This window comes from Homarus americanus, unplaced genomic scaffold, assembly GCF_018991925.1.
Source record: "Homarus americanus isolate GMGI-L3 unplaced genomic scaffold, GMGI_Hamer_2.0 scaffold22369, whole genome shotgun sequence".
NCBI lineage: Eukaryota > Metazoa > Arthropoda > Malacostraca > Decapoda > Nephropidae > Homarus > Homarus americanus.
The window spans coordinates 25,001-51,176 of NW_024717051.1; the positions used below are offsets into that span (position 1 = coordinate 25,001).

Genomic DNA, 26,176 nt, shown 5'->3' on the forward strand with positions numbered 1-26,176 from the left:
TCAGAAATGGCTTCATTTTAAGTCTCTCAGAGGGACACATGATAAGAAACAGAAAATTCAACTTAAGACCATTAGAATCACTTCCAGACAAGAAAGGAAGTGAAGATTCTCCAAATGACTTTATCTCACAGGAACTTCAACAAATATATGAATCCTGAGACTATTGGAGATAAAAGAAAACAGGTATGACTGGAAAAATAAAAATAAGTATTTTATGATACATCAGGAAGACCTCCCTCCTAGTTACTATTAGCTTAGAACATAGATTTATGTTTAATGACCTAGTTAAAAGAGCCCATTATACCACAGGAAGTAGCACTATACCACGACTCACTCCCTACACCTCAAACTTAAAGTTAAAAACCATCTCATTTTGAATGTTTGAACTGTGACATATCGGATTACCCTTGTACTGTACTAATAACTGTCACTCAGTATGATTTAGTTCATTTGTAATGAAGTACAGTACTTCCTATAATCTAAGTCAAATTTAAGTAACTGAAGCTTATGAATACCTGTACAGTAGTCTAAGGGCATGTTCACACTGATGCCAATATATTCAGCGGCTAATGAGCCGATCAGTGACGAAGAGGATAAACATAAAATTAAAATGTCTAACAGTTTTGTCTGGGAAAAAAAAAAAGTTATTCCTTGTCTGTTTTTTTATCTCCCCAGATGAAACTATCGGACAATTTGCATCAGAAGTTATAATTGGTGCAGAGCTCTTCTGGGAATGAGATTTCCGAGTATTGAGACGAGTTTCTCATTCCAAGAGAAAATCGCACATTCCCAGAATGTTTCGAAGAGTCTAAACTACACATCTCACATGGACAAAAACACTGCCATTACATTTAGGCCACAGTCACGAGTGAAAATAGTTACGGATAGTGAAAAAGTGTACAAGCTTTTATTGACAGCAACTGTTCTAATTGAGCTTCAGAGATGAATTTGGTACCATAATGATCCTGAATAAATTCTCTACATAATTTTCACTAAAAAATCCTTAGATAAAATATTTCAACACAATATAATAATGGGGACTCAATTCTTTTTTGAAAAAGACGTAAGAAACTCATTTCCCATGCTCGGAATGGAGAGAGTTTTCCTGGAATTTCCAGGAAGGCTTTAAATTCAATCCGGCTATTGGAGAGTTCCAAGGACCGGGTATTCCAGCTAATAGGGAGATTACTGTATGTCCTACTTGGCATCGGTGTAAATGCACCCTAATGCATAATGAATCATAATGTTCTAATGAGTCACCCACTTATTCGACCCACTGGGTGTATTCTCCAACACATAAGTTAAACTTCTGTTTCCAGAGAGGTGTGGGATAATCTCAGACCTGTCCATGGGGTACCCCTGTTGATTGATCAGATTAGGTAAATTTCCTACACTGTCCAGTCTAATCTAATAAAAAAAAAAAAAAACACACACACACACACACTTCCCTCAGCCTTCATAGGGTAATGACGTGTGTAGTCGGCGCTGCCCGCTAACGGGCCGTGGTCTCTTGACCATGGAGACAGCTGCTAGCCCGGTCTGTCGGGCTCTCCCCTTCCCCATCTCCTCCTTCCCATCTGGATTTATCAACATCCTCACACCAACAGTACAGTGCAAGGATTGACGATTAACCCACAAGTGATATACAAAAGTGGCAATTTCAACTCGAAGGAAAAGCTCAAAAACACAGCAATACTGATTGTGGCTGGATCTGACCTAACCTGACCTGACCTCATGGCTTCACCTGACCTAACCTGAAGGATGGAGCACACCTGCATTGCCCCAAGCTACTGTCCTGGCCACACACCTGCACAACCGCAACCAACCCATACGAGCATGAACTGATTGCTATAAGTACAGCCCAGTCCCAACCATTGTAAAAATTATCAACACCTAATTATTATATGTCATATTTGTATCACTTATGTTACTTGTACATCATTTGTAAATCAAGAGACCCATTCCCCAATTATGTAATTGTATATTTTCAGCCTTCCGGCTGCCATGCTCTTTCAATAAACCGTTAATTATTATCACACACACACACACACCAAAGTGTGAGATTGGTCTTCATGATTGGGGACATGTGAGTTCTCTGTGACACATTGTCCTGTTGATATTAGCCACCTTCTAAATTATCATCAAAATTCCTTCACAGGTACAAAACTATAAACTAGACACAAGTGTTGGTCGGACAAATAAGTGGGACGGGCAGACAGACAAATCAGCAAATACAGGCTCCTTCCACTGGGGAGAATAATAGACAACATTATCACCAACCTTGAAACTCGATAACTTCATCATAAAGATCAAAAGTCATTAGAGGTTCTTCTAGCTCCCGAAGGAAGGTTTTGATGATTACTGCTGCTGTGTGCACATCAGTGTCTAAATCAAAGTTCACGTCTTCACCTTTATTGAAGCGTTCCTGTACACTTTTCACCACAGCTGCTGCACTAGATCGACGGAAAAGTCCTTCCGTTTCTAGAGCTGTAATGAAAGCAGTCTATGAAATAATAGGCCAGTAAATCAAATACTGTACAGTATATGAGATGCTGAAAAATATCTACATTATTTGTATAATTATTGTTTTTCCTGTAAGGTAAACATTAAGGGACCTGCACATTCTACCTCCATATATACTATATATAATGGACTGTGTTGAACTATCTATTTCCACATACATACTGTAGAGTACTGTATACAGTACAGTATATACAGTATATTGACTGAAGACCTAATGGGCAACTATCAACAATTTACTGCAGAACTATGCACACTTATGTATGTACAGAGTTATTTACATCTAATTTGTTGTCAAGACTCACAAATTCACCACGGCTGAACTGAGGAAGTAATGGACTCATATTTGGTTTCCACATTTTTCTACATACTATATTTTAGTCCACAAGAGTTAAAATGATGTCCGGGGAAAATTTATATACCGTATATGTCGGCATACAAGGCCACAGGGTGTATAAGACGACCCCCCAAATTTCCATTTAAAGCGTAGGTTTTGAGCTATACTCGCTGTATAAGACTCCCACAAATTTGACACTTACCACTGGGAGCTTACTGCCCCAGTAGTCCTTTACCAACCATCCCACTGACCAGTGGAGTGATGTTGTTAAACACACTGCTAAGCAACACAGCTTTGGTTATTTAAAATAAGGCCAATTCACTTCAAGCAATAGCAAAATATTGTTAACTAACTACCATAATCTGCATCAAACGTTACCAGCTGGTGTAGTGAAAACACTAGTGACATCACTTAGGAGTCGGTTATTTTACTGGAACTAATGTCGGTGACGAGTAAAATTTTACCATTTACTGTACTTGAAATGGATTTACTGATTTATTTGTTTATTTATAATATACAGTATTACCCCCTTAACGCGCTTTCACTTAACGCGTTTTCGCATATACGCGGTGCCTTGCCAAAGCTGAACTTTCACTTAACCCGGATTTTTCCACAGCAACGCGGTGAGTGTCCGGCTCGAGAGCTATTTTTAGATTCGCACCACCCTCAACCCGCCACCCTGCCTGACTGCCTGTTTTAGCTCATAAAATTCATACAAATTACCCAGCCAGAATATAATTTACATTGCTGGAATTCTTATAATTTGGTGATCATTTTGAATATAAACAACATATATTTTGCATTAAACATACAATTTTTAGATAAAAATTGTTCTCTAGGTAATTATGTTATCTTTTGTCCAAAATATATGACATTTATATTCAAAATATTCCTGGTCTTACAAGGAATCCAGCAATGTCAATTATATTATCCTAACTTTAGTTTGAGGTATTATTTATTAAAATTTAGTGGTTATCCCACACATCTCCTTGGGACGGTTGGTGGGGGGTGGGGGGTGGGGGGGAGGGAGGGACCGACCGACCGACCGACCATCTGTTACCCGGTGAAGAATTATTTTTTTTTTTAACTGAAGATATTTGTTTTAGCTCATAAAATTCATACAAATTACCCGGTCAGAATATAATTTACATTGCTGGAATTCTTATAATTTGGTGATCATTTTGAATATAAACAACATATATTTTGCATTAAACATACAATTTTTAGATAAAAATTGTTCTCTAGGTAATTATGTTATCTTTTGTCCAAAATATATGACATTTATATTCAAAATATTCCTGGTCTTACAAGGAATCCAGCAATGTCAATTATATTATCCTAACTTTAATCTGAGGTATTATTTAATACTAAATGTTAAAAACTCTTGAATGGAGGATTGGTGGGGGGTGGAGGGAGGGTTGGGACTGACCGAGCGGTTGGAAGAGGGGGGGAGGCAAGGTGGGGTACTTTGATTGACAGATAGTGTTGAAGAATATTTTTTTTTTTTTATTAACTGTAGATATTTGTTTTAGCTCATAAAATTCATACAAATTATCCGGCCAGAATATAATTTACATTGCTGGAATTCTTATAATTTGGTGATCATTTTGAATATAAACAACATATATTTTGCATTAAACATACAATTTTTAGATAAAAATTGTTCTCTAGGTAATTATGTTATCTTTTGTGAAAAATATATGACATTTATATTCAAAATATTCCTGGTCTTACAAGGAATCCAGCAATGTCAATTATATTATCCTAACTTTAGTTTGAGGAATTATTTATTACTATACCTGGTTTTCCCCCAAAAATTTCTCAGAGGGAAGAGCCAGTGAGTGTAGTGTGAGAAGAGGGGGAGGGAGTTGAGTCCATTATTTGAATGGACATTAACTTGGCGACTGTATTTCTCTATTTCTCTTAAGTATTAATTGTGTGCATGTACCATCATAAAATTAAGATGTTATTTTTACTACAACATAGTTATTTGTCGTCAAAAAGTGGAGTTTGGGGGTCGGGCTGGGTTCTATTGGAATTAATCCCATATGTTCTGTTATTCACTTAACGCGGTTTTCACTTAACGCGGGACCCTCTGGGTTCAATTGACCGCGTTAAGGGGGTACAACTGTACTGTAATATATTAGAAATGTAGGCATAAAATACACTGCAGGTATTTTCTTTAATTTATAAACTTGCAACGCGAGACGATTGGTAGGACTGGTTGTTTGTTTACTTCGGCGGCGGTTGCAAATGGCGGGCGGTGCGTGATGATACCTGTGTTTAATATGTTTATATTTTACAGTATTTACGGTATGTTAGATAAGTTTATAATACATTTTTATTATTTTAATATACCGGTAATCTTACTTTTAATCCAGCTTCCCAAGCGTAAGTTTCAGTAGAAAATAATTAGTGGTAGTACCGTGGGATTAAGGCGAGTGTTTTACGATGTTCTCCATCACCACTGGTGACACACTAAACCACATGATGTAGAGGTTCAGATTGTATACCTGGTGTTTAAGACGACCCCCTAATTTTTGGCAGATTTTTTTTAAAGTTCAAATTCCATCTTTTACGCTGACATATACGGTATACATTATGTGTTTGTTTGAGCACCTGGGGGTAGATCAGCAAATCACTCTATCGTAGTTTTCAGGCTATAGAAATAAGAAATTTCCATTTAATAATTCTAGTTCCTGCTGACATGGTACCAACAAAGGACTTGTTTGCGATGACCTACACTGAACTGCTGCAAAGTGGTGACCTTATCAATATGATCATGATGAATACAGTATGTATAGAGAGAATGAGATGTACTACTTCTAAAATGTATTACTACCATCATCTTGTATTACAAAACCATGAAGTGAATGCCCCAGCCTCAGCAAAAATGATACGGAAAATCCCTTGATGCTCATCTCAACTCATGAGAAGTTGGGTGAAAATTATATAAGACTGGCTGCAAAGCCTTATAAAATTTAAAAAAGTACAGTCGCTTCTTTTGAATGTTACCAGAAGCCAAGAAGAAACATAAGTTACTCAACTGTCCAACATTTGAATCACATTAACCTTCAACATACAACACTCAACATTACAGATGTACCGATGTATCGGTAGAATTTCAGTATAAAATACTTTGGCGTAAGTGGCAACTGATTGTTTCACTCAAATGTCAACCATCTAACATCAAAAGGCTTAATTATTATTGAAAATCAATTGTAACTAACATGTTTTATATAAGAATGATAATTATAGGAAAAAGAGAACATATGGATAATGTTAAAATGATTAATCCTTCTTACCATCTGGATGATCAAGGAAGGTGATACAGTTTTTTAGTACAGGAGGAATTGGGTCCTGATCACTCGCATCTTTGATGTATTGTAAAGATACACCAAACTGCTGTGTGGGAAGAGGCTTATTGGATCCTGCCCCAGGAGTTTTGGGAAGGCTTTTCAATTTTGCAAGAAGTTGTTGATCATGCCTGTGGAGGGGAGTTCAGTGTGATTTATGCATTTTAACCAAATTATTTCCTTAAACTTTTAGCTACTGTGATAACAATAAACGCATTGAATTGTACTTTGTCTATAAAGATGCAAATAAAATTGCTGTATTAATTTGTTGTGTTCCCTCCCTTCTATCCACTACACCACAATACTGTCCTGTACTTACTGTTGGACACGTTGAGGAATAGGTAATTGGCCGAGGTGAAGGTGCTGCTGCAGCTCATGTAAGTAGTTCACATACATCACCTTGCGTCCAAATTTGGCACTGTAAAAAAATATATATACAGTACAGTATACTCTATATAAACAAGAGTTGAAAGGAGGACATATGGGAAAATTCTGTTTTCTCAAAATACATAATTCACAACAAGCAATTACAGTAATGTGAACTCTACTCTCATTGGCCATTGTCAAGCAAATTTAAATCAAGAACAATACTATGAACATCTAAGCACAGCAAAACCTTTTGTAAAATATACTTGATACCAAGGCTTTTATAGTGAAACAATTACCTAATGGCAGGTTTGAAGATATTGTACACAACTCTGATAAAGTTGGTTGGATGGACCAGATAGAGAGCCTTGAGATTCTTCTTATATTTGCGATCAAGAGCTTTGTATGCTGACCACAACCATGAGACAGGAGGCTTGTTCTTGCTGTTAAGTCCATAGTGGAAGTACACCAGCGAGTAGTCCTGCTCAACATACTGGTCTAATGTAAACATCAGGTACCTGGTAAAAAAATTAAATAAAGATTACCAGTAAAAAAAAAAGAAAAAAAAAGAAAATACGTTACATTTCAGTGACATTTTATTGTCTGAACTATATAATTAGACCACATGTTTCTTAACAGCACCATAATCTGAAAGTCTTAGCCCATCTTAATACTGTACAGTTTTTACTACAGTAGTATCTGCATGTTTTTGGCCCAATGCAGATAATGTGCAATAGTCGGTAGCGGAGAACAGTTTAGATCACCACTCTTCTCAGACAATTACAAATTAGAAGCTCAGTCAAATCTAACACGACCTAACCATTAATTAGGACTGGCACTCATTAGGCCATGGGGTCATTTGAACTGATCGCTAATCTTAATGGTTAAAGCCTATTTTGAATGGGGATATATTAGGATGAGGGTAAATTCAGCAATTGCAATCCAATGTCCATATCTACACGTATTTATGAAGTTATGGAATTGTGATAAAAAGTTTTATAATAAACAAGTAAGTAACATAATTCTACTCAGATCTTCTTGCTTCCCTGACTAAACTATTTTTATCTCATTTCACTGTTTTCTCATTGCCCTCCCATCCTCATCCCACACACATAAACACAAATACCTAACACAGTTGCTCCATTTCAAACGTTATTGGCAATACACTGTTGAAAATCCGTCCACTAAAACACCCTTCATTATTCATCACGCCTCCCCAAATATCTTCCCTTTTCCATATACAGTACTGTAGGTTTGTCTCCTGCGAAGCCAAAGACTGTACTGGGGCACAGTGTAAGCTTTGTGGATCCCTGTACTGTACTGTATATCACTGCTGTTATGAGTTTCTCCTTTTTTTAATCTCTAAAAAGAGATCCAACAAAAAACGTTTGTTAAGCAACTTTACTCACTTGAAAAGTTTCATGCTTAAAAGATGAGGCTTTTGTGGATTTTATTTATATTGTTTTTAAATTCATTGCTGCTTACATTACTTCTTTCTAAATGGTGCATAGTTTTTGTTTTCTCTACAATTACAAGACTCTTATTGAAACAATTTAAATCACTCAATGATAATACAGTATATCCCATTACCACCAAAATTAAGTACAGTCGGGATCAAAAGTTCGCTCCCTCCCAAAATGAACCAGCATCGACCCCAGACGAGATAAGCTGTATAACAGTAAGGGTAAGTACTGTCAGGGCCGGATTCAGGAGTGGGCAAAGTGGGCAGCTGCCCAGGGGCCTCCACAATCTGGGGGCCTCCACATGTGCAGTAGTAGCTATATCAGGGCTGGTCGACTTGAAACCACATGAATGACTCCAGTCATGTCTCACTTTTGTGTGTGTGTTGGGAATTTGTACACTATCAATAAATATACAGTTAATTAAAAATTTCTCAATGTTCTAATTTCCTTAATATAACTAAATATGGCTTCAAAATTCTCCAAAGAAGTGTTCAAATTTCAAAATTTTCCTGGGGGCTTACAGCGCCCCCCGGAACTCCCAAATGTTTAGGCTCACTTCACTCGCCACCCCACCCTCTTGGGCAGTTATAATGAGGGGGGGCCTCCACAAAGAGGCTGCCCATGGGCCTCCACAGGTCTAAATCCGGCAGTGAGTACTGTACTGTAAATTCAGAGACGCGTTCCTGTGACTGAGTTTGACGATGGGGAGTGAACTTTTGTCCGAGACTGTACAGTACATAGAAATATAAAAAAATAATAAATAATGGGCCCTTAATGAGGACAGTAACATGTGAGAGAAAAAAATTTATATAAACCTACTTCAGAAATTTTTCATGGTTGAAAACTTTATTACTGGGCATCTTGCACGCAGACACCACGATGACCTTCCTGCCATAGGTATCATCACCAACAATATCAACAATACCATGTCTGGCAATATCTGTGAAATCATTATCATCAGTGAAGGTGTGGTGGAGTGCCTGTTCATCCTCCTCCCCAAGAGCACTTCCTAGCTCGGCCTCAAAATTCTCCTCAATGGTGCCATCTGACACTGGTGACTCCAAGTAATCTGGAGCAGCTGGGAGAAGCTCCTGCAGATCTGTTGATAAAAAAGATGGCCTTTAGCATATACTTTATCACGCCCCAAAAAAATATATATAAAGTGTAATTTTACTCACTAAAGTTCATTAAAGGGTTTAAACACAAAACAAGCAACTTGTTTAAGAAATAAAATATACTGTACTGTATTAAGTACAGTGCTATACTCGAGGCAAGTTCAGGGTCAAGTACTGTACAGTACTTATAAGTTGAAGGACATGAAAATATGCGACTAATATGGCAGAAATATTTAAAGGTTCAAGAACTTGGAAGACATAACCAGGTAAAGACATAAGATGAGACAAAGTGAAAAACATGAATTAGGTGGTATAGTACGTACAAGGAATAACGTGGACAAAGATAAAAGAGAAACGAAAAACATAAGTAGGAAATGGAGTACGCACTGTACTGTATTTTATATGTGATGCACGAAAAAAAAAAAGAGACCGAGACAGATCATGAATTACTGAAGGTAAACGAACAAAGAGTGGAAATGGGAGGTTAAATATGAGAAGATGAATATGGCTGTACTGTATATAGACAGAGCTGGCATCATAAGATTTTAAGGAATAGGGTGGACTTGACAAGCATAAGGATTATAAAACTAGACTGACAATTACAAGATCATACAAGAATCTCACAACAGCTCTGGAAGGAAATTCTACGGTGAAAACTTTTAGTGGTACACAATACTGTATAAGCGGGAATGCCTAGCAGGCATCTGGAAACTACAGGTTGTCAGTCGGAATACTGAGAAAAGCAAAATGGAACGTAAAGAAAAATTTAAATGGAAAGGGAGAAAACGAGTACAGTAATTCTGAATGCAAGAATGAAAAGTGGGGAAAACTGTCGACAGGGTTGTAATATCAGAGGCGGACCCAATGGGGGGGGAGGGTTCCTGGGGGTCCGGGCCCTCCTTTTCACCAGAAAAATCCAATGTTTTTTCTTTAAAACAGTATTGTACTCAGGCGTTGTTGTATAGAAAAAAGTAACTACTAGTGACCTCAGAATAACTCCTAATATCAAGTGCACATGGCTTCAAAATACCCCCCAAATGCCCATGATATTGGTCAGCTCAAAAAAAAGGGGGGGATTACCCCCCCTCCCCCCCAGCAGGATGGGCTAGCTGTGCTCACCATGTTGCCCCCACCCACAACTTCTTGGACCCGCCTTTGATATTCCCGGATGATCCGCGCGTGATTATAATTATCAATAGTTTGGTTTATGTATGGTGAATAATACTTAGGTCATATAATTAGGGATGCGGGGATAATAAAAAATATTAAAGGGTAAAGATGAGGGTAGGAGGGCCCGGTAAAGCAGAGACTGGGATGGGTGAATGAAATTAAAAACTGGGTCCCAGAGATACAAAACCTCGGAGGATTGGTAAAAACTGCCCGAGACCATTTAGAGTGGGAGGACTGTGGTCGCCAACATTCAGATGTGAGGATGGTACTCTGATTGAAGGTGAATACAGCAGAAAACGTGAATGGTGAGACGAAATGAGGATGCACGATAACTTTGGGACATGATGTAAATCATTAAAAAAAAAAAACTAAGAAACAAGTAAACATTAAAGATGAGAATAGTTCACTATTCTGGGGTAAGTGAAGTCATGAAGTTCAGGAGATAAATTATTTTACAAGATAAAATTCAGCATTAAATTATTTGGACGTGATCAGGTCGAGTAACTACACAAAAACTACAGTCGCAACTTGTTCACTATTTGCTACAATAAAACTACAAATACGTAAGGTACTCAATACTATACGCAGATCCGTTATTCTCTTGGTTACCTACAAACAACTATCAAGCACACTACTACACCGGTGATGATTTCAAATAAAACACTTTCATTTTTGTTGTTGCAATCTGTAGGTATTTCAAAGGTTTTCTATAAACAAAGCACAAGGAAGTGGCAACAAACACCGAGTCCTACTTTCATATATACAGTATTTCTGGCTGCCAGTGTCGGGTATACAGTCTACAATATAAACGACCTTGGCACGCGCGAGGCCGATTTGGTAATTGTGTAGGATGCGCAGTAAGCCGCACCCTGCATCATGACCTGTAAATCTGGTCAGCAGCAGGAAAATTATGTTCTAAATCTCCATGAGAGGAGTGTCGGATCCATCAACCGCGTTAGTTATGGAAGCAACGGTGCTAAGCCATTTATGATAGCAGACAAGAACAATCTAATCCTCGGTTAAAAAAAAAACTAAGATCGTTAGGTTGGCTGGTACGAATCTGCCATCATATGGGATTTAACACTGAAACCCCATATCTAGCGCTGTTGGCGACACCGCGACCCTTTCTATGGTTATTTAAAAGGTGATAGCCAAATCAGTCTGGTGCGGCGCATGAAGGTTGTTTATTTTGTGCACAGGCTATACATAACTGGCTCTAGCAAAAATAAACAGACCCGGACTTGTAGTCAGTGTTACTGGAATAAACACACGGACAATGCACATTTCATAATATACGTCTTCCATCATGACATCCAAACACCATGATACAACACGGGGACAGAGACAACACTCAAGTATGAATGGGATAAGCTGAGTCGGCTCCCAGTCCCCTTACACTCACCCCAACCTAGCCAAGCTAAGAGGTTTTAAATGCAATGCCACCCGAATCTTATTAGTACTGTGCTGTATATTTTTATGCCATTTATAAGAATTATGCTACGTTATCGCCACACCACAAACCACACAGCAACCTCAACTACTGTAAGCACTCCCACGGTCAAGCATGTTCAGCAAATGTAAAACACTGAGGCAGGTGACGGACCTACTTTTGGGCGCATCAATGATATTACACAATCGCTTCTAATTACATCTGCTGTAAAAAAATAATTAAGAGAAACTCAAAGAATCTTATATGACATTTTCTCCATCTACGGCTTATTGGGGGTTAAATAAAACTTGAAATAAAATAGATAAATTATAACATTAGATTACAGCATACTCATGTCTCAATTAATCAGACATATTTCGCCGTAAGAGCTTGAAATAAATCTGATTAAACTCTCTGCAGCAAAATTCGTATGGAGAAATAATTGGAATTTTAACTTCGAAGTAAGTTGAATAAAAAAACAAGCCTTATAAACATTAATATTCCTTAGAAATGATTTACGTGTAATTTTTTTTATTTTATCAGTTTATTACTTATTGTAGTAATTTTAACATTATATTAGATGTTTTTAACACTATGCGTCATATTCAGATGCAGACGACGTACAGTATATGTGAAACAAGTGACAGAATGAATTTTTTCCTAGAGTATTGTAAGCGACGTATATATGAAATGACGGATAGTGGTACAACATATTACGAAGACCCCCTGTACATCCTAAGTAGTCGATTTTTTTTTACGGGGATATGCCCACCCGGGCATAGGTCACTGACCCACATCGGGGCCTGGGGGGAGAAAATATAATAATAAATAATAATTATAATAATAATATCTTTTATTATTATTATTATTATTATTATTATTATTATTATTATTATTATTATTATTATTATTATTACAACAATTAATACAATTAATGGCAATACAAATAAAATAATCAAAATAATCAAAATAATAACCATAAATAAATATAAATTGAAAAATAAACCAAGAGTGAGAAATTATATACCGGTATGTTGTGTAGTTCAAGTAAGAGAAACAATTGAGACCCTGCAATAGTGTGTAAATGAGGCAGAAAGTCAGATCAGCAACCTGGGACTTGGTCACAATTTTCGTGATGCCATATGGCAGCAGGATCTACCATTAGACAATACATTATGCTTCCAATATCTTCCCAGGCGGTAGTACCTCCCTGTTTGGTAGCTGCCTATACCTACTGTAGCTATACTACCACAGAGAATCTCAAGGGAAAAACAAATTTCAATTATTGTTAAAAAAATATTTAGATTTAAATCGACGTAAATCACAGCCCTGATAAAGAGTATGGGTATTCGACCATGGGTATATGAATACAAACATGGTGTATGTTATTATATTCCTGTATAATGTAACTTCAGACTTGGGGAAGGGAGTCAGACGTATTGATAGGGCACAACAGTAGCAATATAGTAAACATACAAAAGTGTGTATCTTCCTCCTCCACGACCTGTTGTTTTAGCTCTACACGAGGGAGGAGAGGGTGGCCAAGGCACCATCCATTTGCGTCACCAGTATTCCAGGTTATTTCCGTACGTGACCTTCACAACCCTGCCCTCTCTTGTCACTACCATGGAGGAGTCACAAAGGTCTAGCCCGGCCCTCCTAGGGTGCCTGAGGGGAATCACAGCCCCGCTTCAGCGATTCATAAACACGACCCCCCGCCCCGGCCCAACAGGGGAGACTCCACTAAAACCCTACCTGATATCTTACCAAAGTGTTAGGAATAAGAAAAAGACGACTAAATTGGCGGGGGTTTCAGTTCACTCTACTATATTGATGGTGAAATTTTATTCAGTAGGAAATTCTCAAGTGGGGTTTGCTGTGTCAATCGGAGGAACTCGTTCTCACACACACACACACACACACACACACACACACACACACACACACACACACACACACACACACACACACACACATATTTCCGATGGCTCTGAAAACACGGAGCCATCGGGGTTAGTGCAACCCATGTAGTGTTTCATGTATCCTGGTAATAAAATAAAAAAAACACGCTTAAAAGATGCCGTATTACATCTAGGTCACATCTCAACTAGTGTGGAGGTCAGCAAGTGGGAGATGTTACTTCCTTCTCAAAGTAAGTTCACCTTTACACTTCCTGCACCAGTTTGTCATCTTTCATGGCCCTTTTCATTCTCCCACTAGGCCCTGACCTCTTTATCACTAGGTTTGGAATCCAACCTTAGTGCATGGGGTCCCAATCCTCGTGGGCTCCTTTTCGAGTCAACTCAAATCCTTATAGACCCACAGTTCTAATGGATCTCATTCCCAACGGACCTTCATCCTAATGGTTAGGTTGGGGGCCCATTTGATCTGCTACCTTTTCAATGAACTCTTTTTCCTCTCAACACACGTCTCAGCTGGCTCAGTCAGGGGCTCTCCTGCGTTCTTGGTTGTATCTTAACATGCAACACAACACTGACGCAGCCATCTCTTAAAGCTTCAGTGATATCTCCAGTGCATACTTTAATATTATCTTCTGTTCTCTCATTAATATACATTTTTCCTTCCTTCTTATTGCCAAAATTCTGTGTTTCACGATATAAGAATGGGTTGTATCAGTTTTTTTTATAGATCGTTGCCTTCAATTTAAATAGGATGATTTGGTTAGAAACAATTACTGAAAGTTCTCTCCGTTTCTTTCCATCCTTTCCCCAGCCATTTTCTCACCTACAACTCTCTTCCTCAACTTTCCCCCCGACGCTCCCACTCCCACCCGCGGTTAGCCTATTTAGTTCCGTCCATTTCTTTGTTTGTTTACTCCATGTTCACACGATAACTTGGCAGGAAGTAACGGTAGCTAAATAACTTTGGTGTATAAATAAGACCAGATACATCCTGGCCAGCGACTAACTTACAGCTCGAGTTCTTAAACGACATTAGGCAACTACCTTAAATAAGCCAAGGCAGGTGAGACCAGGCCGAGGTGCTTCACCCCCTCCGGGAAAAGCAGGAGGCGGAGTTACTAGAGTGACTGTTCCTGATACATCATACACGAGAGTCTAGTGTAATTCCCTGACACATGGAGGTCAAGGAATAATTCTGAAGTTCAAAGGTAAGGTCACCGGGTCAATAGTAGGCGTGGGTAACCATCTCTCTAGAGTGTTAATGTAATTTTAACTTTCTTTTCTCACAGCCGCCATTTCCACCTGACATCTTCTCTCCTTCTTAATCATACACATTTATTTTTCCATAATGCGGCTAAGAATCTAAAGGGAGCGTGAAGTGCGCCCGCCTCCCTTAATTTCCCCCTTTTGGAAGTTCCGTTACACCTACGCATTTTACACCTTTAAGCTTAATTAAAGCTATTGGATTGTGGGGGAACGAGGCGCCGCCGACACGCCAGATCTAATTCAATGCCTCTGGCCTTCGACCCACGACACTTTAAATAGTTGCTCCCCTCCCGACAATCACATACCACTGCTCCGTAACCCTCCCTTTGTTCTCCGTGTTATCATAAACAGTCTACAAATAATACTTCCTACGGTAGTTCTTTCTGTTATTTTTTCTAGCATCATTCACTGGAGTAAACAAGTGATCTTAACTTTCACTGTTGGTAGTACTCTTTCAACCTCACTTTCCCGTGTTGGTTCCTCGTTTTCGCTCTGTCCATTTTCACTAATATTTCTTTATATCTTTTTATCCTTTAAACACTATTATAGCAGTTAACATAATTCTACCAACATATCCATAATTAAGTTTAACATTTTCACCGATCTATTTTTTTTACCCTCTAAAAAAGTCTACTACAGCACAGGTATTTACGTTAATTTGACTCTACCAACAAATCCATCGTTCTGATTCTTATTTTCTTTTTGTCTAACGTAAAGCCAAACTAGATCATCTCGTCTTCGTGGTTTCCTAAAAGCGTTTTTCAATCAACTGATCGGCTAGGTGTTTCCTAACAGATCACTTCTCACGAATCTTACAGCGTTCATCATCCTTATTTTCACTAATTCCTCTTGGTCTTTATCAGTCTTATAATAATTTTTCCTATCTAGTAATAATTTCTTTATATTGCAGTTACTGAATGTCTGCTTGTGTGATCTGTACGTTGTGACTTGATTATTCTCTTAGTTTCGCAGCCATTCACCAAATACCATTTCTCCCTTTCACCAAATAATGTATCTTATCTCGTCAAACAAAGCACTATTTTTATTAGTTTGAAGTTTTATTATATATATATATATATATATATATATATATATATATATATATATATATATATATATATATATATATATATATATATATATATATATATTTCATGTAGATCCACAATGAAAAACTTTCAAGACATCTTCAGAGGCAACTCAGTTGCCTCTGAAGATGTCTTGAATAAAGACGAAAGCCAAGGTGCTCCGTTGTTTCCCCGTGTGATTTTATCGATATATATATATATATATATATATATATATATATATATATATATATATATATATATATATGTATATATATATATTCTGCTGTGGCTATCTTTGTCTTGTCTCCCAGTACATCTTTCTTACCGTACAAAAATCATCACTTCCGCTTCCATAGCCTCGTCTCTTCGCTTCTCTGTTCATCTACCCTTTTATTCTTCCCTGTTTATTCAACTCTCTCCTCCATTTATCTGTTCGTTCCTGTATACCTAAACTCACTCTCTCGCTCTCTCTGCCATGACCAATAATCGATGGTGGGTCAGCGAAGCCTCACGCGTATTCTTTGACCGCCACAAACTTCCCTTCCGCTTTACCCTGAGTATAAAGTAATCAGTGTTGACGTCTTCTTAGTTCGCTGTTCTGTGTTTCTTTATCTCGCCAGTGTAGCAATACGATTGTTTAACCTCTTAACTACGATGATATAACCCCTTGGATAGGCTGACTTAACCCCTTGAATACGATGACATAACCTTTTGAATACAATCATTTTACCCTTTGAGTACGGTTTGAGCAAGTTAAACTGGAGCCTATTTATTAGAAATGGGTGGCGGCAGCACAACCTAAAATATACTAAACCATTGCACAGGAAAAGAGAAAAAAAAACGAGACCAAATTGGAGTACATTATAGTGAAATAATGCACGTAATATAAAAAATGGAAAGGTGACAACTCGCTGAAAGCTAAAACGCGTAAAAGAGAAAAACTAGTGCAGATAAAAGTTACAGAAGATTAAATTGACGACTTCAACAAAGCCTAGTGAAGCTCCACCACACACTAGACGCTTTACCTACACTGCCAGACAATATCCGTCAGCGGCACCACCCGACCGACCGCCAGTTTGTTGTTGTGGTAAAAATATCATCGGATCGTAGCCTAACCTAATCTAGATTCACTAAGGTTAAGTTAAGCCAGGCTACGTTAAAGTTTGGTTGAGATCTAGGTTAGAGTTAGGTTAAGTTAAAGTTAGGGTTGTAATCATCAACATAGACTGAACCATCAGCTACAAAAGTTCATAATACCTTCAAAATTAATTGCATTAATAATATATGAATATCGGCTCGACGTTTTTACAGTGCAAAGTAATTAGCGAATATGTTTGAGTATTAAATAAAACTGCAAATGAGTGAAATTGGCTCCCATATACCTGAGTAATGTGAATGCCGCACACTGTACACTAAGCCTTCCGTACAGTGTGTCCGGCACTGTACTCGTCTGCCCTCGCTTCCATATCTGCACAGTTAGGTACCCATTCCCAACTGGGTGAACTAAGGGGTTGGATGCCCTGCGGGTGTGAACCAACGACCTTCTAGGACAGGAGGCGAGTGCTACATCCACTCGACCTGATGGTAGATTATGGATGTTAACATTGGTAACAGCAACAACACATTATGCAACAGCACAAACTCCCCACGACCAGCACTCGGCACAGAGCAATAATATGAAAAGAATTTGGGTACTAAATACTCGCTGAAGTTTATGGCTGAGGCAACCGACCGTGGCCCAGCCTTTATGGGGAGGGACAACGTTTCCTTCCTGTGTAAAAATGTTTTCAAGTGCACTTTCATCAACACTTTTCGTACCCGCTACACGATGACGCTATCGTTTGGGCTTCACACCTTTCACCAGCGTTACTAAAAATCGACAGAGAGAGGGAGAGTGACGGGTAATGAGAGAAAGTACTAGGCAACGAAATAATTCTGGTTATGCTACGTATCTGAAGAGGAAAAACCGTATCATATTAAGTCGATTTAACCAAGCAATAGCCAAAGGAAAACTGTTAGAAGCTTATTTCAAATGGGGTCCTGCAATAATACACCAATTTACATGTTCTTATTGTGCAGTCACGTACATAGTGAGTGTTTTCCGACACAAGGATAAGTATTAGAAGCACAAGGTGAGGGATATCGTACAAGATTGCCACTCCATTAAATAAAGGGAACACTTATATCAGATAATCTCACTATATTAACAAAAGCTTACAACACAACTGACCTTAACATCATCAGAAACTTTACACGTTCATACACACGGTAGATGGGGTTGTCAACTGTAAAAGATCCCTTGTACACAGTCATTATAGGACGGTGTTCAGTGAAGCGGTAATCTTGTTTGTTTTTGTTGTCTTATTAGAAAACCTGCTCTTAATTCTCACAGTTCGACTACTTTCAACTGAGTGTCTGTGGTCTTAAGGCATCCTAAACGGGTGTATTTCTTCCTTAGTAACAAATTTATTTATTTTCTTTGGTATAGTATAGTGACGATGGGATGAAACAGAGATGTGGTTAAGATAGTAACATTGTGATGAATGCATAGTGAAGGTATTATGAAGATACTGCGGTGATGAAAATAGTGATGCTGTGTAGTCGAGACAGTGACGTTGTGACATAATGGGGAAATACGATACAGTGATGCGGTATATAGTGACCAATCTCGGAAGAGGCATTACACTAATGGAGTAACAGAATCGTCTCTGGTGATCCTGGACTAACAAACGGATCCGCTTGCCTCAGGGGAAGGCTTCAAGTGTCTCCAGTTTCTAACGAAGCTTCGAAGAGAGTCCGTGGAAGGGGGTGGTTCGGGCCGTGACGCTGAAGGGTCACCACCTGAGTCGCTCCACTCAGACACGTCCACCCAACTCCACCTCTTCACCATACTCACCCACACCCACTCAAAACACCCACCTTGTCTCCCTAATTGACACGTGCGTCCCTCACCCTGCCACCCCCTATCTCACCCTGCCACCCCTCTCTCTCCCTGCCCCTCACCCTGCCATCTCCCCGTCTCACCCTGCCACCTACCATGCCCCTCACCCTGCAATCTCCCTTTCTTACCCTGCCACCTAACATGTCCATCACCCTGTCACCCACCCGGCTACAAACAAGGCAGAGTTCCCTTATTTAAGCACAGAAAATCATCAACACCTGAAGATTTATGGTGGCTGAAGGCATATCTTAACACCGCCAGCACTTGGGTATACACCCACACACACCACTTCCTAAACACACACACACACACACACACACCACTTCCTAAACACACACACACACACACACACGCCACTTCCTAAACACACACACACACACACACAATCACTGGTAATCTCGCTGTCTCCCAAACTGTTGGTGACCATAAAGTTCCGCCGGCAGCCAAAAACACGGGATGTCATTCACAGGCGACACCACCACCCAACCAACACCACCATCCAATTTCTCCCTCTCTTTACGTCACTACTCATCCACAGAGCTTTAAATACAGTGGTAAACATATTATGGTGTGTAACTACGGTATGGTGTGTTTCTTCCTATACCTTTTTTATATTTCATTATCGTTCCAATGTATTTTAGTTTCTTTTTTATTTACTGGAGGTTTATGAAGGATTTTTTAATGCTGGTTGTGTTTTTAGGGCAAGTCAATAAGCGTGTCTTGGATCGCTGTGACGTCAATACACTGCAGCGAGATAAATGATACAGCTAGCAAGCATGCACGCACGCGCACAGATCACCAAATTACTTAACATTATCTATATTTAAGTGTTCACCAAATTTTGACACATTCAAGACACCAAAATGAGTTCACGGGTTATCTTACATAGATAGTGTTTATATAAGGTAACTATAGCCTCTATATCAAGGTATAACTTATATAAACACCAACCCGGAAGCTGGACCACCCAAAAAATCAAAACAAGTCTTACAGTAGGGCATAACATAACCTGGAAGTAAGAACACCAAAAAATCGTCGAAAAAAAATTAACCCGGAAATTGAACTAAAAATTCGTGGAAAACTGTAAACATCTTAAGTCAGTCAGTAACTCCCACACCACCTGAGACCTCCGACCCTACAGTAGATAGGTAATGTGGGGTCCAAAAATCCCCATGCCGAACTTATACGAACATAAGTGTAAAAGGGTAAAAAAAATTCAATCTATATTTTTATATATTCAGCTATTTGGTAATTTGTTTCATTTTCAGCCAGAAGTCTAGCTAAGATCTTTAAATGTTTGTATATGCCTTTAAATTCCATATGATGTAACTTCCTGATTTGGGGTGTGTTTTCCTCCTCTCTGGGTTCTGTAGGATCCCCATTACCTTAGGTTTAGAAAAATTTTACCATTACTGTAACACGACACAGCTGGGAGGGCCAATGAGAGTATGTCATCACTCAAGTCCTAAGTTAATTCACACCTTAGAGAGACATTAAACTTATTCATATTACCAGGAACATAATTTATATCACGAGAATTGGATCACCTGAAGATTAGTCACTCCTGGTATATATATATTTGATCTGAAGATTAAACACTCTAACACTAATCTAACCTTCCCCTCACCTTACCTAACCAAACCAAATATAACTTAACCCCCCCCCCCCAAAGCTGCGATAGGTGCTTAATCTTAAGGTGAAATAATCATGGAAAAAGGCACACCGAATTTCCACCAACAAGAATGGTGACGTCAAGAGAAGGTTGGACCAATCATACCAAAATAAACACGATAATGTATTGCAGATCCATTACACCTGAAGATTACCTGTTAAAATTCTTAAATAAATATATAGAAGGAAGGTTTAACCCCACAAGGAAGGGGACACACCGAGACCTTGGGATAAATTGTTTACTTAAAGAGAGGCAACACGCACGAGAGGGGAGGGAGAGTGCCACTACTAACGACAACCACACTACCACGACAACCACACTACCACGACAACCACCATAACAATCACACCACCACTACAACAACCATACTACCACGATAATCATACTTCCACTACAGCCACACTACCATAACAATCACACCATCACAACAACAACAACCAAACTACTATAATAATCTCACTACCACAACAACCACACTTATACTACCAAGAGACAATGTAATGTCACGACAAATACTGGAGTCACATATGTATAACTCAGCGCAGCGTTACAAGAGGTAGAGAATGTGTGTGTGTGTGTGTGTTACTACCAGCCACGACAAAGATTAAAATGCACATCAGTTTATTACACCTGTATACAACAGCGAGACAATGGGTAAGCGTGTATCTAACAGTGAAGTAACCGCAGCACTAATGCTAGCGAATAGTGCTGACATCTGTTGGTGAAGCATGTACACACACCACGGCTCATCCTAACTCCAAGCTATACTCTTCTCTACCTTATTACTACTTCCACCAAACACAGTTATCTAACGTATTGTTCCTGTCTCTCCCGCTATCCACCACCATCACCACCTCCTGTTGCCGTCTGCTTCATGACTCACCACCCATAACTCCCGCCGTATTAACCAAACATTCACCAATTCCATGATTAATTACCGCGACTAATGAACCAGTCTACGTGTGTGTGTGAGGAGCCGCGTGGTGGTAATGCTTGCTTCAAATCTTCTCCCTCGTTTTGTTTATGAAGACAAGTGAAAAACTACAGCCAACACCCCGACGTCGATGACATTCAGTTGATACCTAGACTGACAGCACTACTCACAGGATTTGTTTTAATGTGACGTCCATATTCGAGGGAGTTTATTATATTTTTTTTAAGATCATAGTCGATAATTTACTACAACTACCACGAAAATACTGTTAAGACCCCTAAAGAGACATACAGATAGTCCATAGTCTTAAGCCAGCATGATTATGTACAGTAGCTTGGAATATAACAAGCTATATGCCCTAGAGACAAACCAGGTCACAACTCCCAAGTATATGAGAGAAAAATACGAATTATATAACTCCACCGAGATCCATGCAAGAAGTTCCATTGAGTTCCATAAGTTACTTAAGTTATATCGTACACAGGATACCCGGGCAGAAAAAAAACGGACGGACGGAAAGACGAAAGAACGTATGGAGGAAAGGACGTACGGACGGACGTACCATTCCCACGTCCTCCTTCGGCTCATCATCTCTGGCACGAAGGGAAATTGGAAAGCTGATCGGCTAGGTGCAAGCAACTCCTCTCTCTACACCAGCTTCAATCACACGCAACATCGGTTTCTTCTCACTCAATAACTAACACTCACACGGCTATTAAATGACTCGCACAGCTGTAATGGGGTTAATGAATACAGGTGTAGAGGTATGGAGGTTAATGTCACACACCTGTAATGAGGTTAATTACTTACACACCAGTATTGGGGTTAATTAGTACAGGTGTAGAGGTGTGGAGGTTAATGTCACACACCTGTAATGAGGTTAATTACTTACACACCAGTAATGGGGTTAATTAGTACAGGTGTAGAGGTTTGGAGGTTAATGTCACACACCTGTAATGAGGTTAATTACTTACACACCAGTATTGGGGTTAATTAGTACAGGTGTAGAGGTTAATGAAACACCTGTAATTGGGTTAATTAATACAGGTGTAGAGGCATGGAGGTTAATGACTCACACACCTGTAATGGGGTTAATATGAAAGTGTGTGTGGTAACTCTGTCAGTGCACTTCAAGACGGGTTAGGTTAGGTTCGGTATCACCATCTACCATCATCACCCACACCACCGCGCCTCCTCCACAGCAACGGCTTTTACTCCAGAACACACACACACACACACACACACACACACACACACACACACACAATGAGTACCTTAACTGATCCAACTGATATATATCTTTTCCCTCAAGTACGACTACGCATTTTTTTCTTGATGCGTAACTCACTTCTTACGCACTAAATGCCTACAGTTGTGCGTAAACAAATACCCTTGTTAATGAGAGTAATTACTTAAGTGCCTTGTTCCTCACCTGTAATAATAATAATAATAATAATAATAATAATAATAATAATAATAATAATAATAATAATAATAATAAACAAAATATTATTAGTTAAATATTTATAAAAAAATACCAATATTAACAGAATTTAACCTCTTGCCACTTGCTTGCTTTTATTATTATTATTACTATTATTACTACTATTATTACTACTATCATTACTACTATTATTACTACTATACACTACGAGCCTAACATCCCTTAAGCTGGGAGACTCATAAGAGGCTCAGGTACACACAAAAATAATACGTCCATTAATTTTCCCCCCTCACTCTCCATCATCCAATATAATTATCACTTTATTACCTCATTAATTAACAAAGGCAAGTCAAACACTTTACACCCCGTTTGAATTTTACACAGTCAACACATTAGCACCGTGTTGGGTAATGACTTAGAGAGAGAGAGAGAGAGAGAGAGAGAGAGAGAGAGAGAGAGAGAGAGAGAGAGAATTATCATCTTGGGTTCTTATTATTATTATTATTATTATTATTATTATTATTATTATTATTATTACGTAATCTTGTTCTTATCATATTTTTGTCTTGTGTCATTCTTTTAAAACACCTAAATCACCTATTGTCCCAATTCCTATCCGTTATCTTGCCTTGTACTTATTCCTATCCGTTATCTTGCCTTGTACTTATTCCTATCCGTTATCTTGCCTTGTACTTATTCCTATCCGTTATCTTGCCTTGTACTTATTCCTATCCGTTATCTTGCCTTGTACTTATTCCTATCCGTTACTTATTCCTATCCGTTATCTTGCCTTGTATCCGTTATTATTCCTTATTATCCGTTATCTTGCCTTGTACTTGTTATTCCTATCCGTTATCTTGCCTTGTACTTATTCCTATCCGTTATCTTGCCTTGTACTTATTCCTATCCCTTGCCTCGTACTCTATCCGTTATCCTACCTTGTACTTATTCCTATCCGTTATCTTGCCTTGTACTTATTCCTATCCGTTATCTTGCCTTGTATCCGTTATCTTGCCTTGTACTTATTATCCGTTATCTTGCCTTGTACTTATTCCTATCCGTTATCTTGCCTTGTACTTATTCCTATCCGTTATCTTGCCTTGTACTTATTCCTATCCGTTATCTTGCCTTGTACTTATTCCTATCCGTTATCTTGCCTTGTACTTATTCCTATCCGTTATCTTGCCTTGTACTTATTCCTATCCGTTATCTTGCCTTGTACTTATTTCTACCTGTTATCTTGCCTTGTACTTATTCCTATCCGTTATCTTGCCTTGTACTTCTTTCTACCTGTTATCATCTGTGTAAACGTGTGGTTATCATCGTATTGTTCCTCTTCCTCTTCCTCTTCCCGGTCCCCCAGTGAACTTGTTACCGCCAACAAAGGATCTTCTTCAGGGGATAACAGTGTAAAGCGTCTTGTTTACCCCCGACCAGCCACGACGCCCTTCACTCTGTGTGTGTGTGTGTGTGTGTGAATGTGTGTGTGTGTTCAACCTTTGACCTTATAACAGGTAATGATCAGCCTCATACTCTTGCCAAATACACCTCTACTTGTGTCGATGTTGGTGTGATATAACCTAGCTGTGTGTGTGTGTGTGTAGTGGTAGGTAATAGACTCAAGGTTCATTAACTTAACACTAACACAGTCCAAAGTGGTGTTCAAAAGCGAGGTTACTGGACCCAGACCCCCACCCCCCCCCATCACCTGCCTTGCCTCACCCTACACACTGCTCCTCCTCCTACAAACATCACAGCAGCGGTGGCAGGGACAATAACTCACCAACACAGAGACGGAAATTAATACACATCTAACACATGAACCTCACCCGTGTCTGTCTCACTAATAAAGGTGTATATATATATATATACCTGTGTGAGCGAGTCTCATTTAATTATATTCCATTTATGATTTCCTTTAACGACGGCATGTTACAACCCAGTGTTCTCAGGTCGTCGTCACCACACACACACACACCTCGTAAACTACTGGTGATTACCTACCTTGTGTTCCCTGTGTCTTCCTTCCTTCTGGCCTATATCAATCACCCCCTCACTCCCACATCTTAAATCTCCCCTTCCCCTTACAATGTTCACCTCTCCATCTCTTACCCTCCCCTCAGTTCCAATCTCCCCTTACATCACCCCTCACCTCCCAACCTGCCAATATTAGAATGTTTCCAATACCTGGCCAAGACTTCTGTTATTGTTCGTTGGTGCAGAACTTCCCCCCCCCTAACGTGGCTCAGGCCGTGTGTGTGTGTGTGTGTGTGTCGCCGTGTCTATAACTCTTGAAGGAGGAGGAGAAGTAGGAGGACTGAGCATGAGGTGAGAGACGTATGTGATGCAGTTCTCTCACTGTCACAGGGACGTTATATTGCTCAGTGACGCTCATCTGCCTTTGTTAAACTCCCCCCTCCCGTCCCCCCATAGCTTATACAGTCAGCGCTGCTCCCACACTCTTTACTGCTTCCTCCTATTGTCTTGGTCCTCCCCTCCTCCACCATCCCCCTCAACCACATTTTTTTTTTGTATAAGGAGAATGAATCGCGTGTGTCTCTACATCCACCTTACACCAACACGACGGCGCTGCAGACTCTCAACCAACTAGCTACTGCCCGCGGCCACCACAACCACTAACCGGAAAGTTCCCACACTATTTGCATATTATCCGACATGCTGTGACCCCCCTCCACCTGTTCCTTATACAAGAGTTCACTGTACCACAAATGTTACATCTTTCATTCTACTCCTCTGCCATTACCTACAAGGATCACCTGAAGATTAGACACCCTAGCTTATTTTACATGAAGATCAACCACCCTAGCGTTATCTATGATTGTTAGGTTAGCATTAGGGTGTCTAATCTTCAGGTGAAATAAACTGGGGTGTCTAATCTTCAGGTAATTCCTCATCCTCTCACTGCTGTCTTGATCATCATATTCAACACTGTCACGATTCATCTTCACATAATGTTACTTTCACTGCTCACGTGCCAGCCTCCGAGTGACAACAGTTTTTTTTACACCGTTACAAAACATCATCTTGTATCTGCCACGTTAAGATCACTCTAGTATTAACGGCGTCATATTTTTACTTACATCATATCACCTATTTCTTCTTTATACTTGTAGTTGGATCATATTTTCTGCAAACTTTTTTTTTTACAAT

The 26,176-nt window shown here is 39.2% G+C and overlaps 1 protein-coding gene across 1 annotated transcript in view; it reads right to left on the reverse strand.

Annotated features, from left to right (window-relative positions):
- The window catches only part of LOC121858782 (rho GTPase-activating protein 8-like), a 164,072-nt gene that overhangs the window by 9,831 nt on the left and 128,065 nt on the right, over positions 1–26,176 (reverse strand). The window contains exons 3-7 of the mRNA XM_042355416.1: positions 8,862–9,141; positions 6,879–7,097; positions 6,533–6,631; positions 6,163–6,344; positions 2,281–2,487 (exon numbers count right to left, since the gene is read on the reverse strand). Of these exons, the coding sequence (XP_042211350.1) occupies positions 2,281–2,487; positions 6,163–6,344; positions 6,533–6,631; positions 6,879–7,097; positions 8,862–9,141 (987 nt within the window). The remainder of the gene's footprint in view (positions 1–2,280; positions 2,488–6,162; positions 6,345–6,532; positions 6,632–6,878; positions 7,098–8,861; positions 9,142–26,176) is intronic.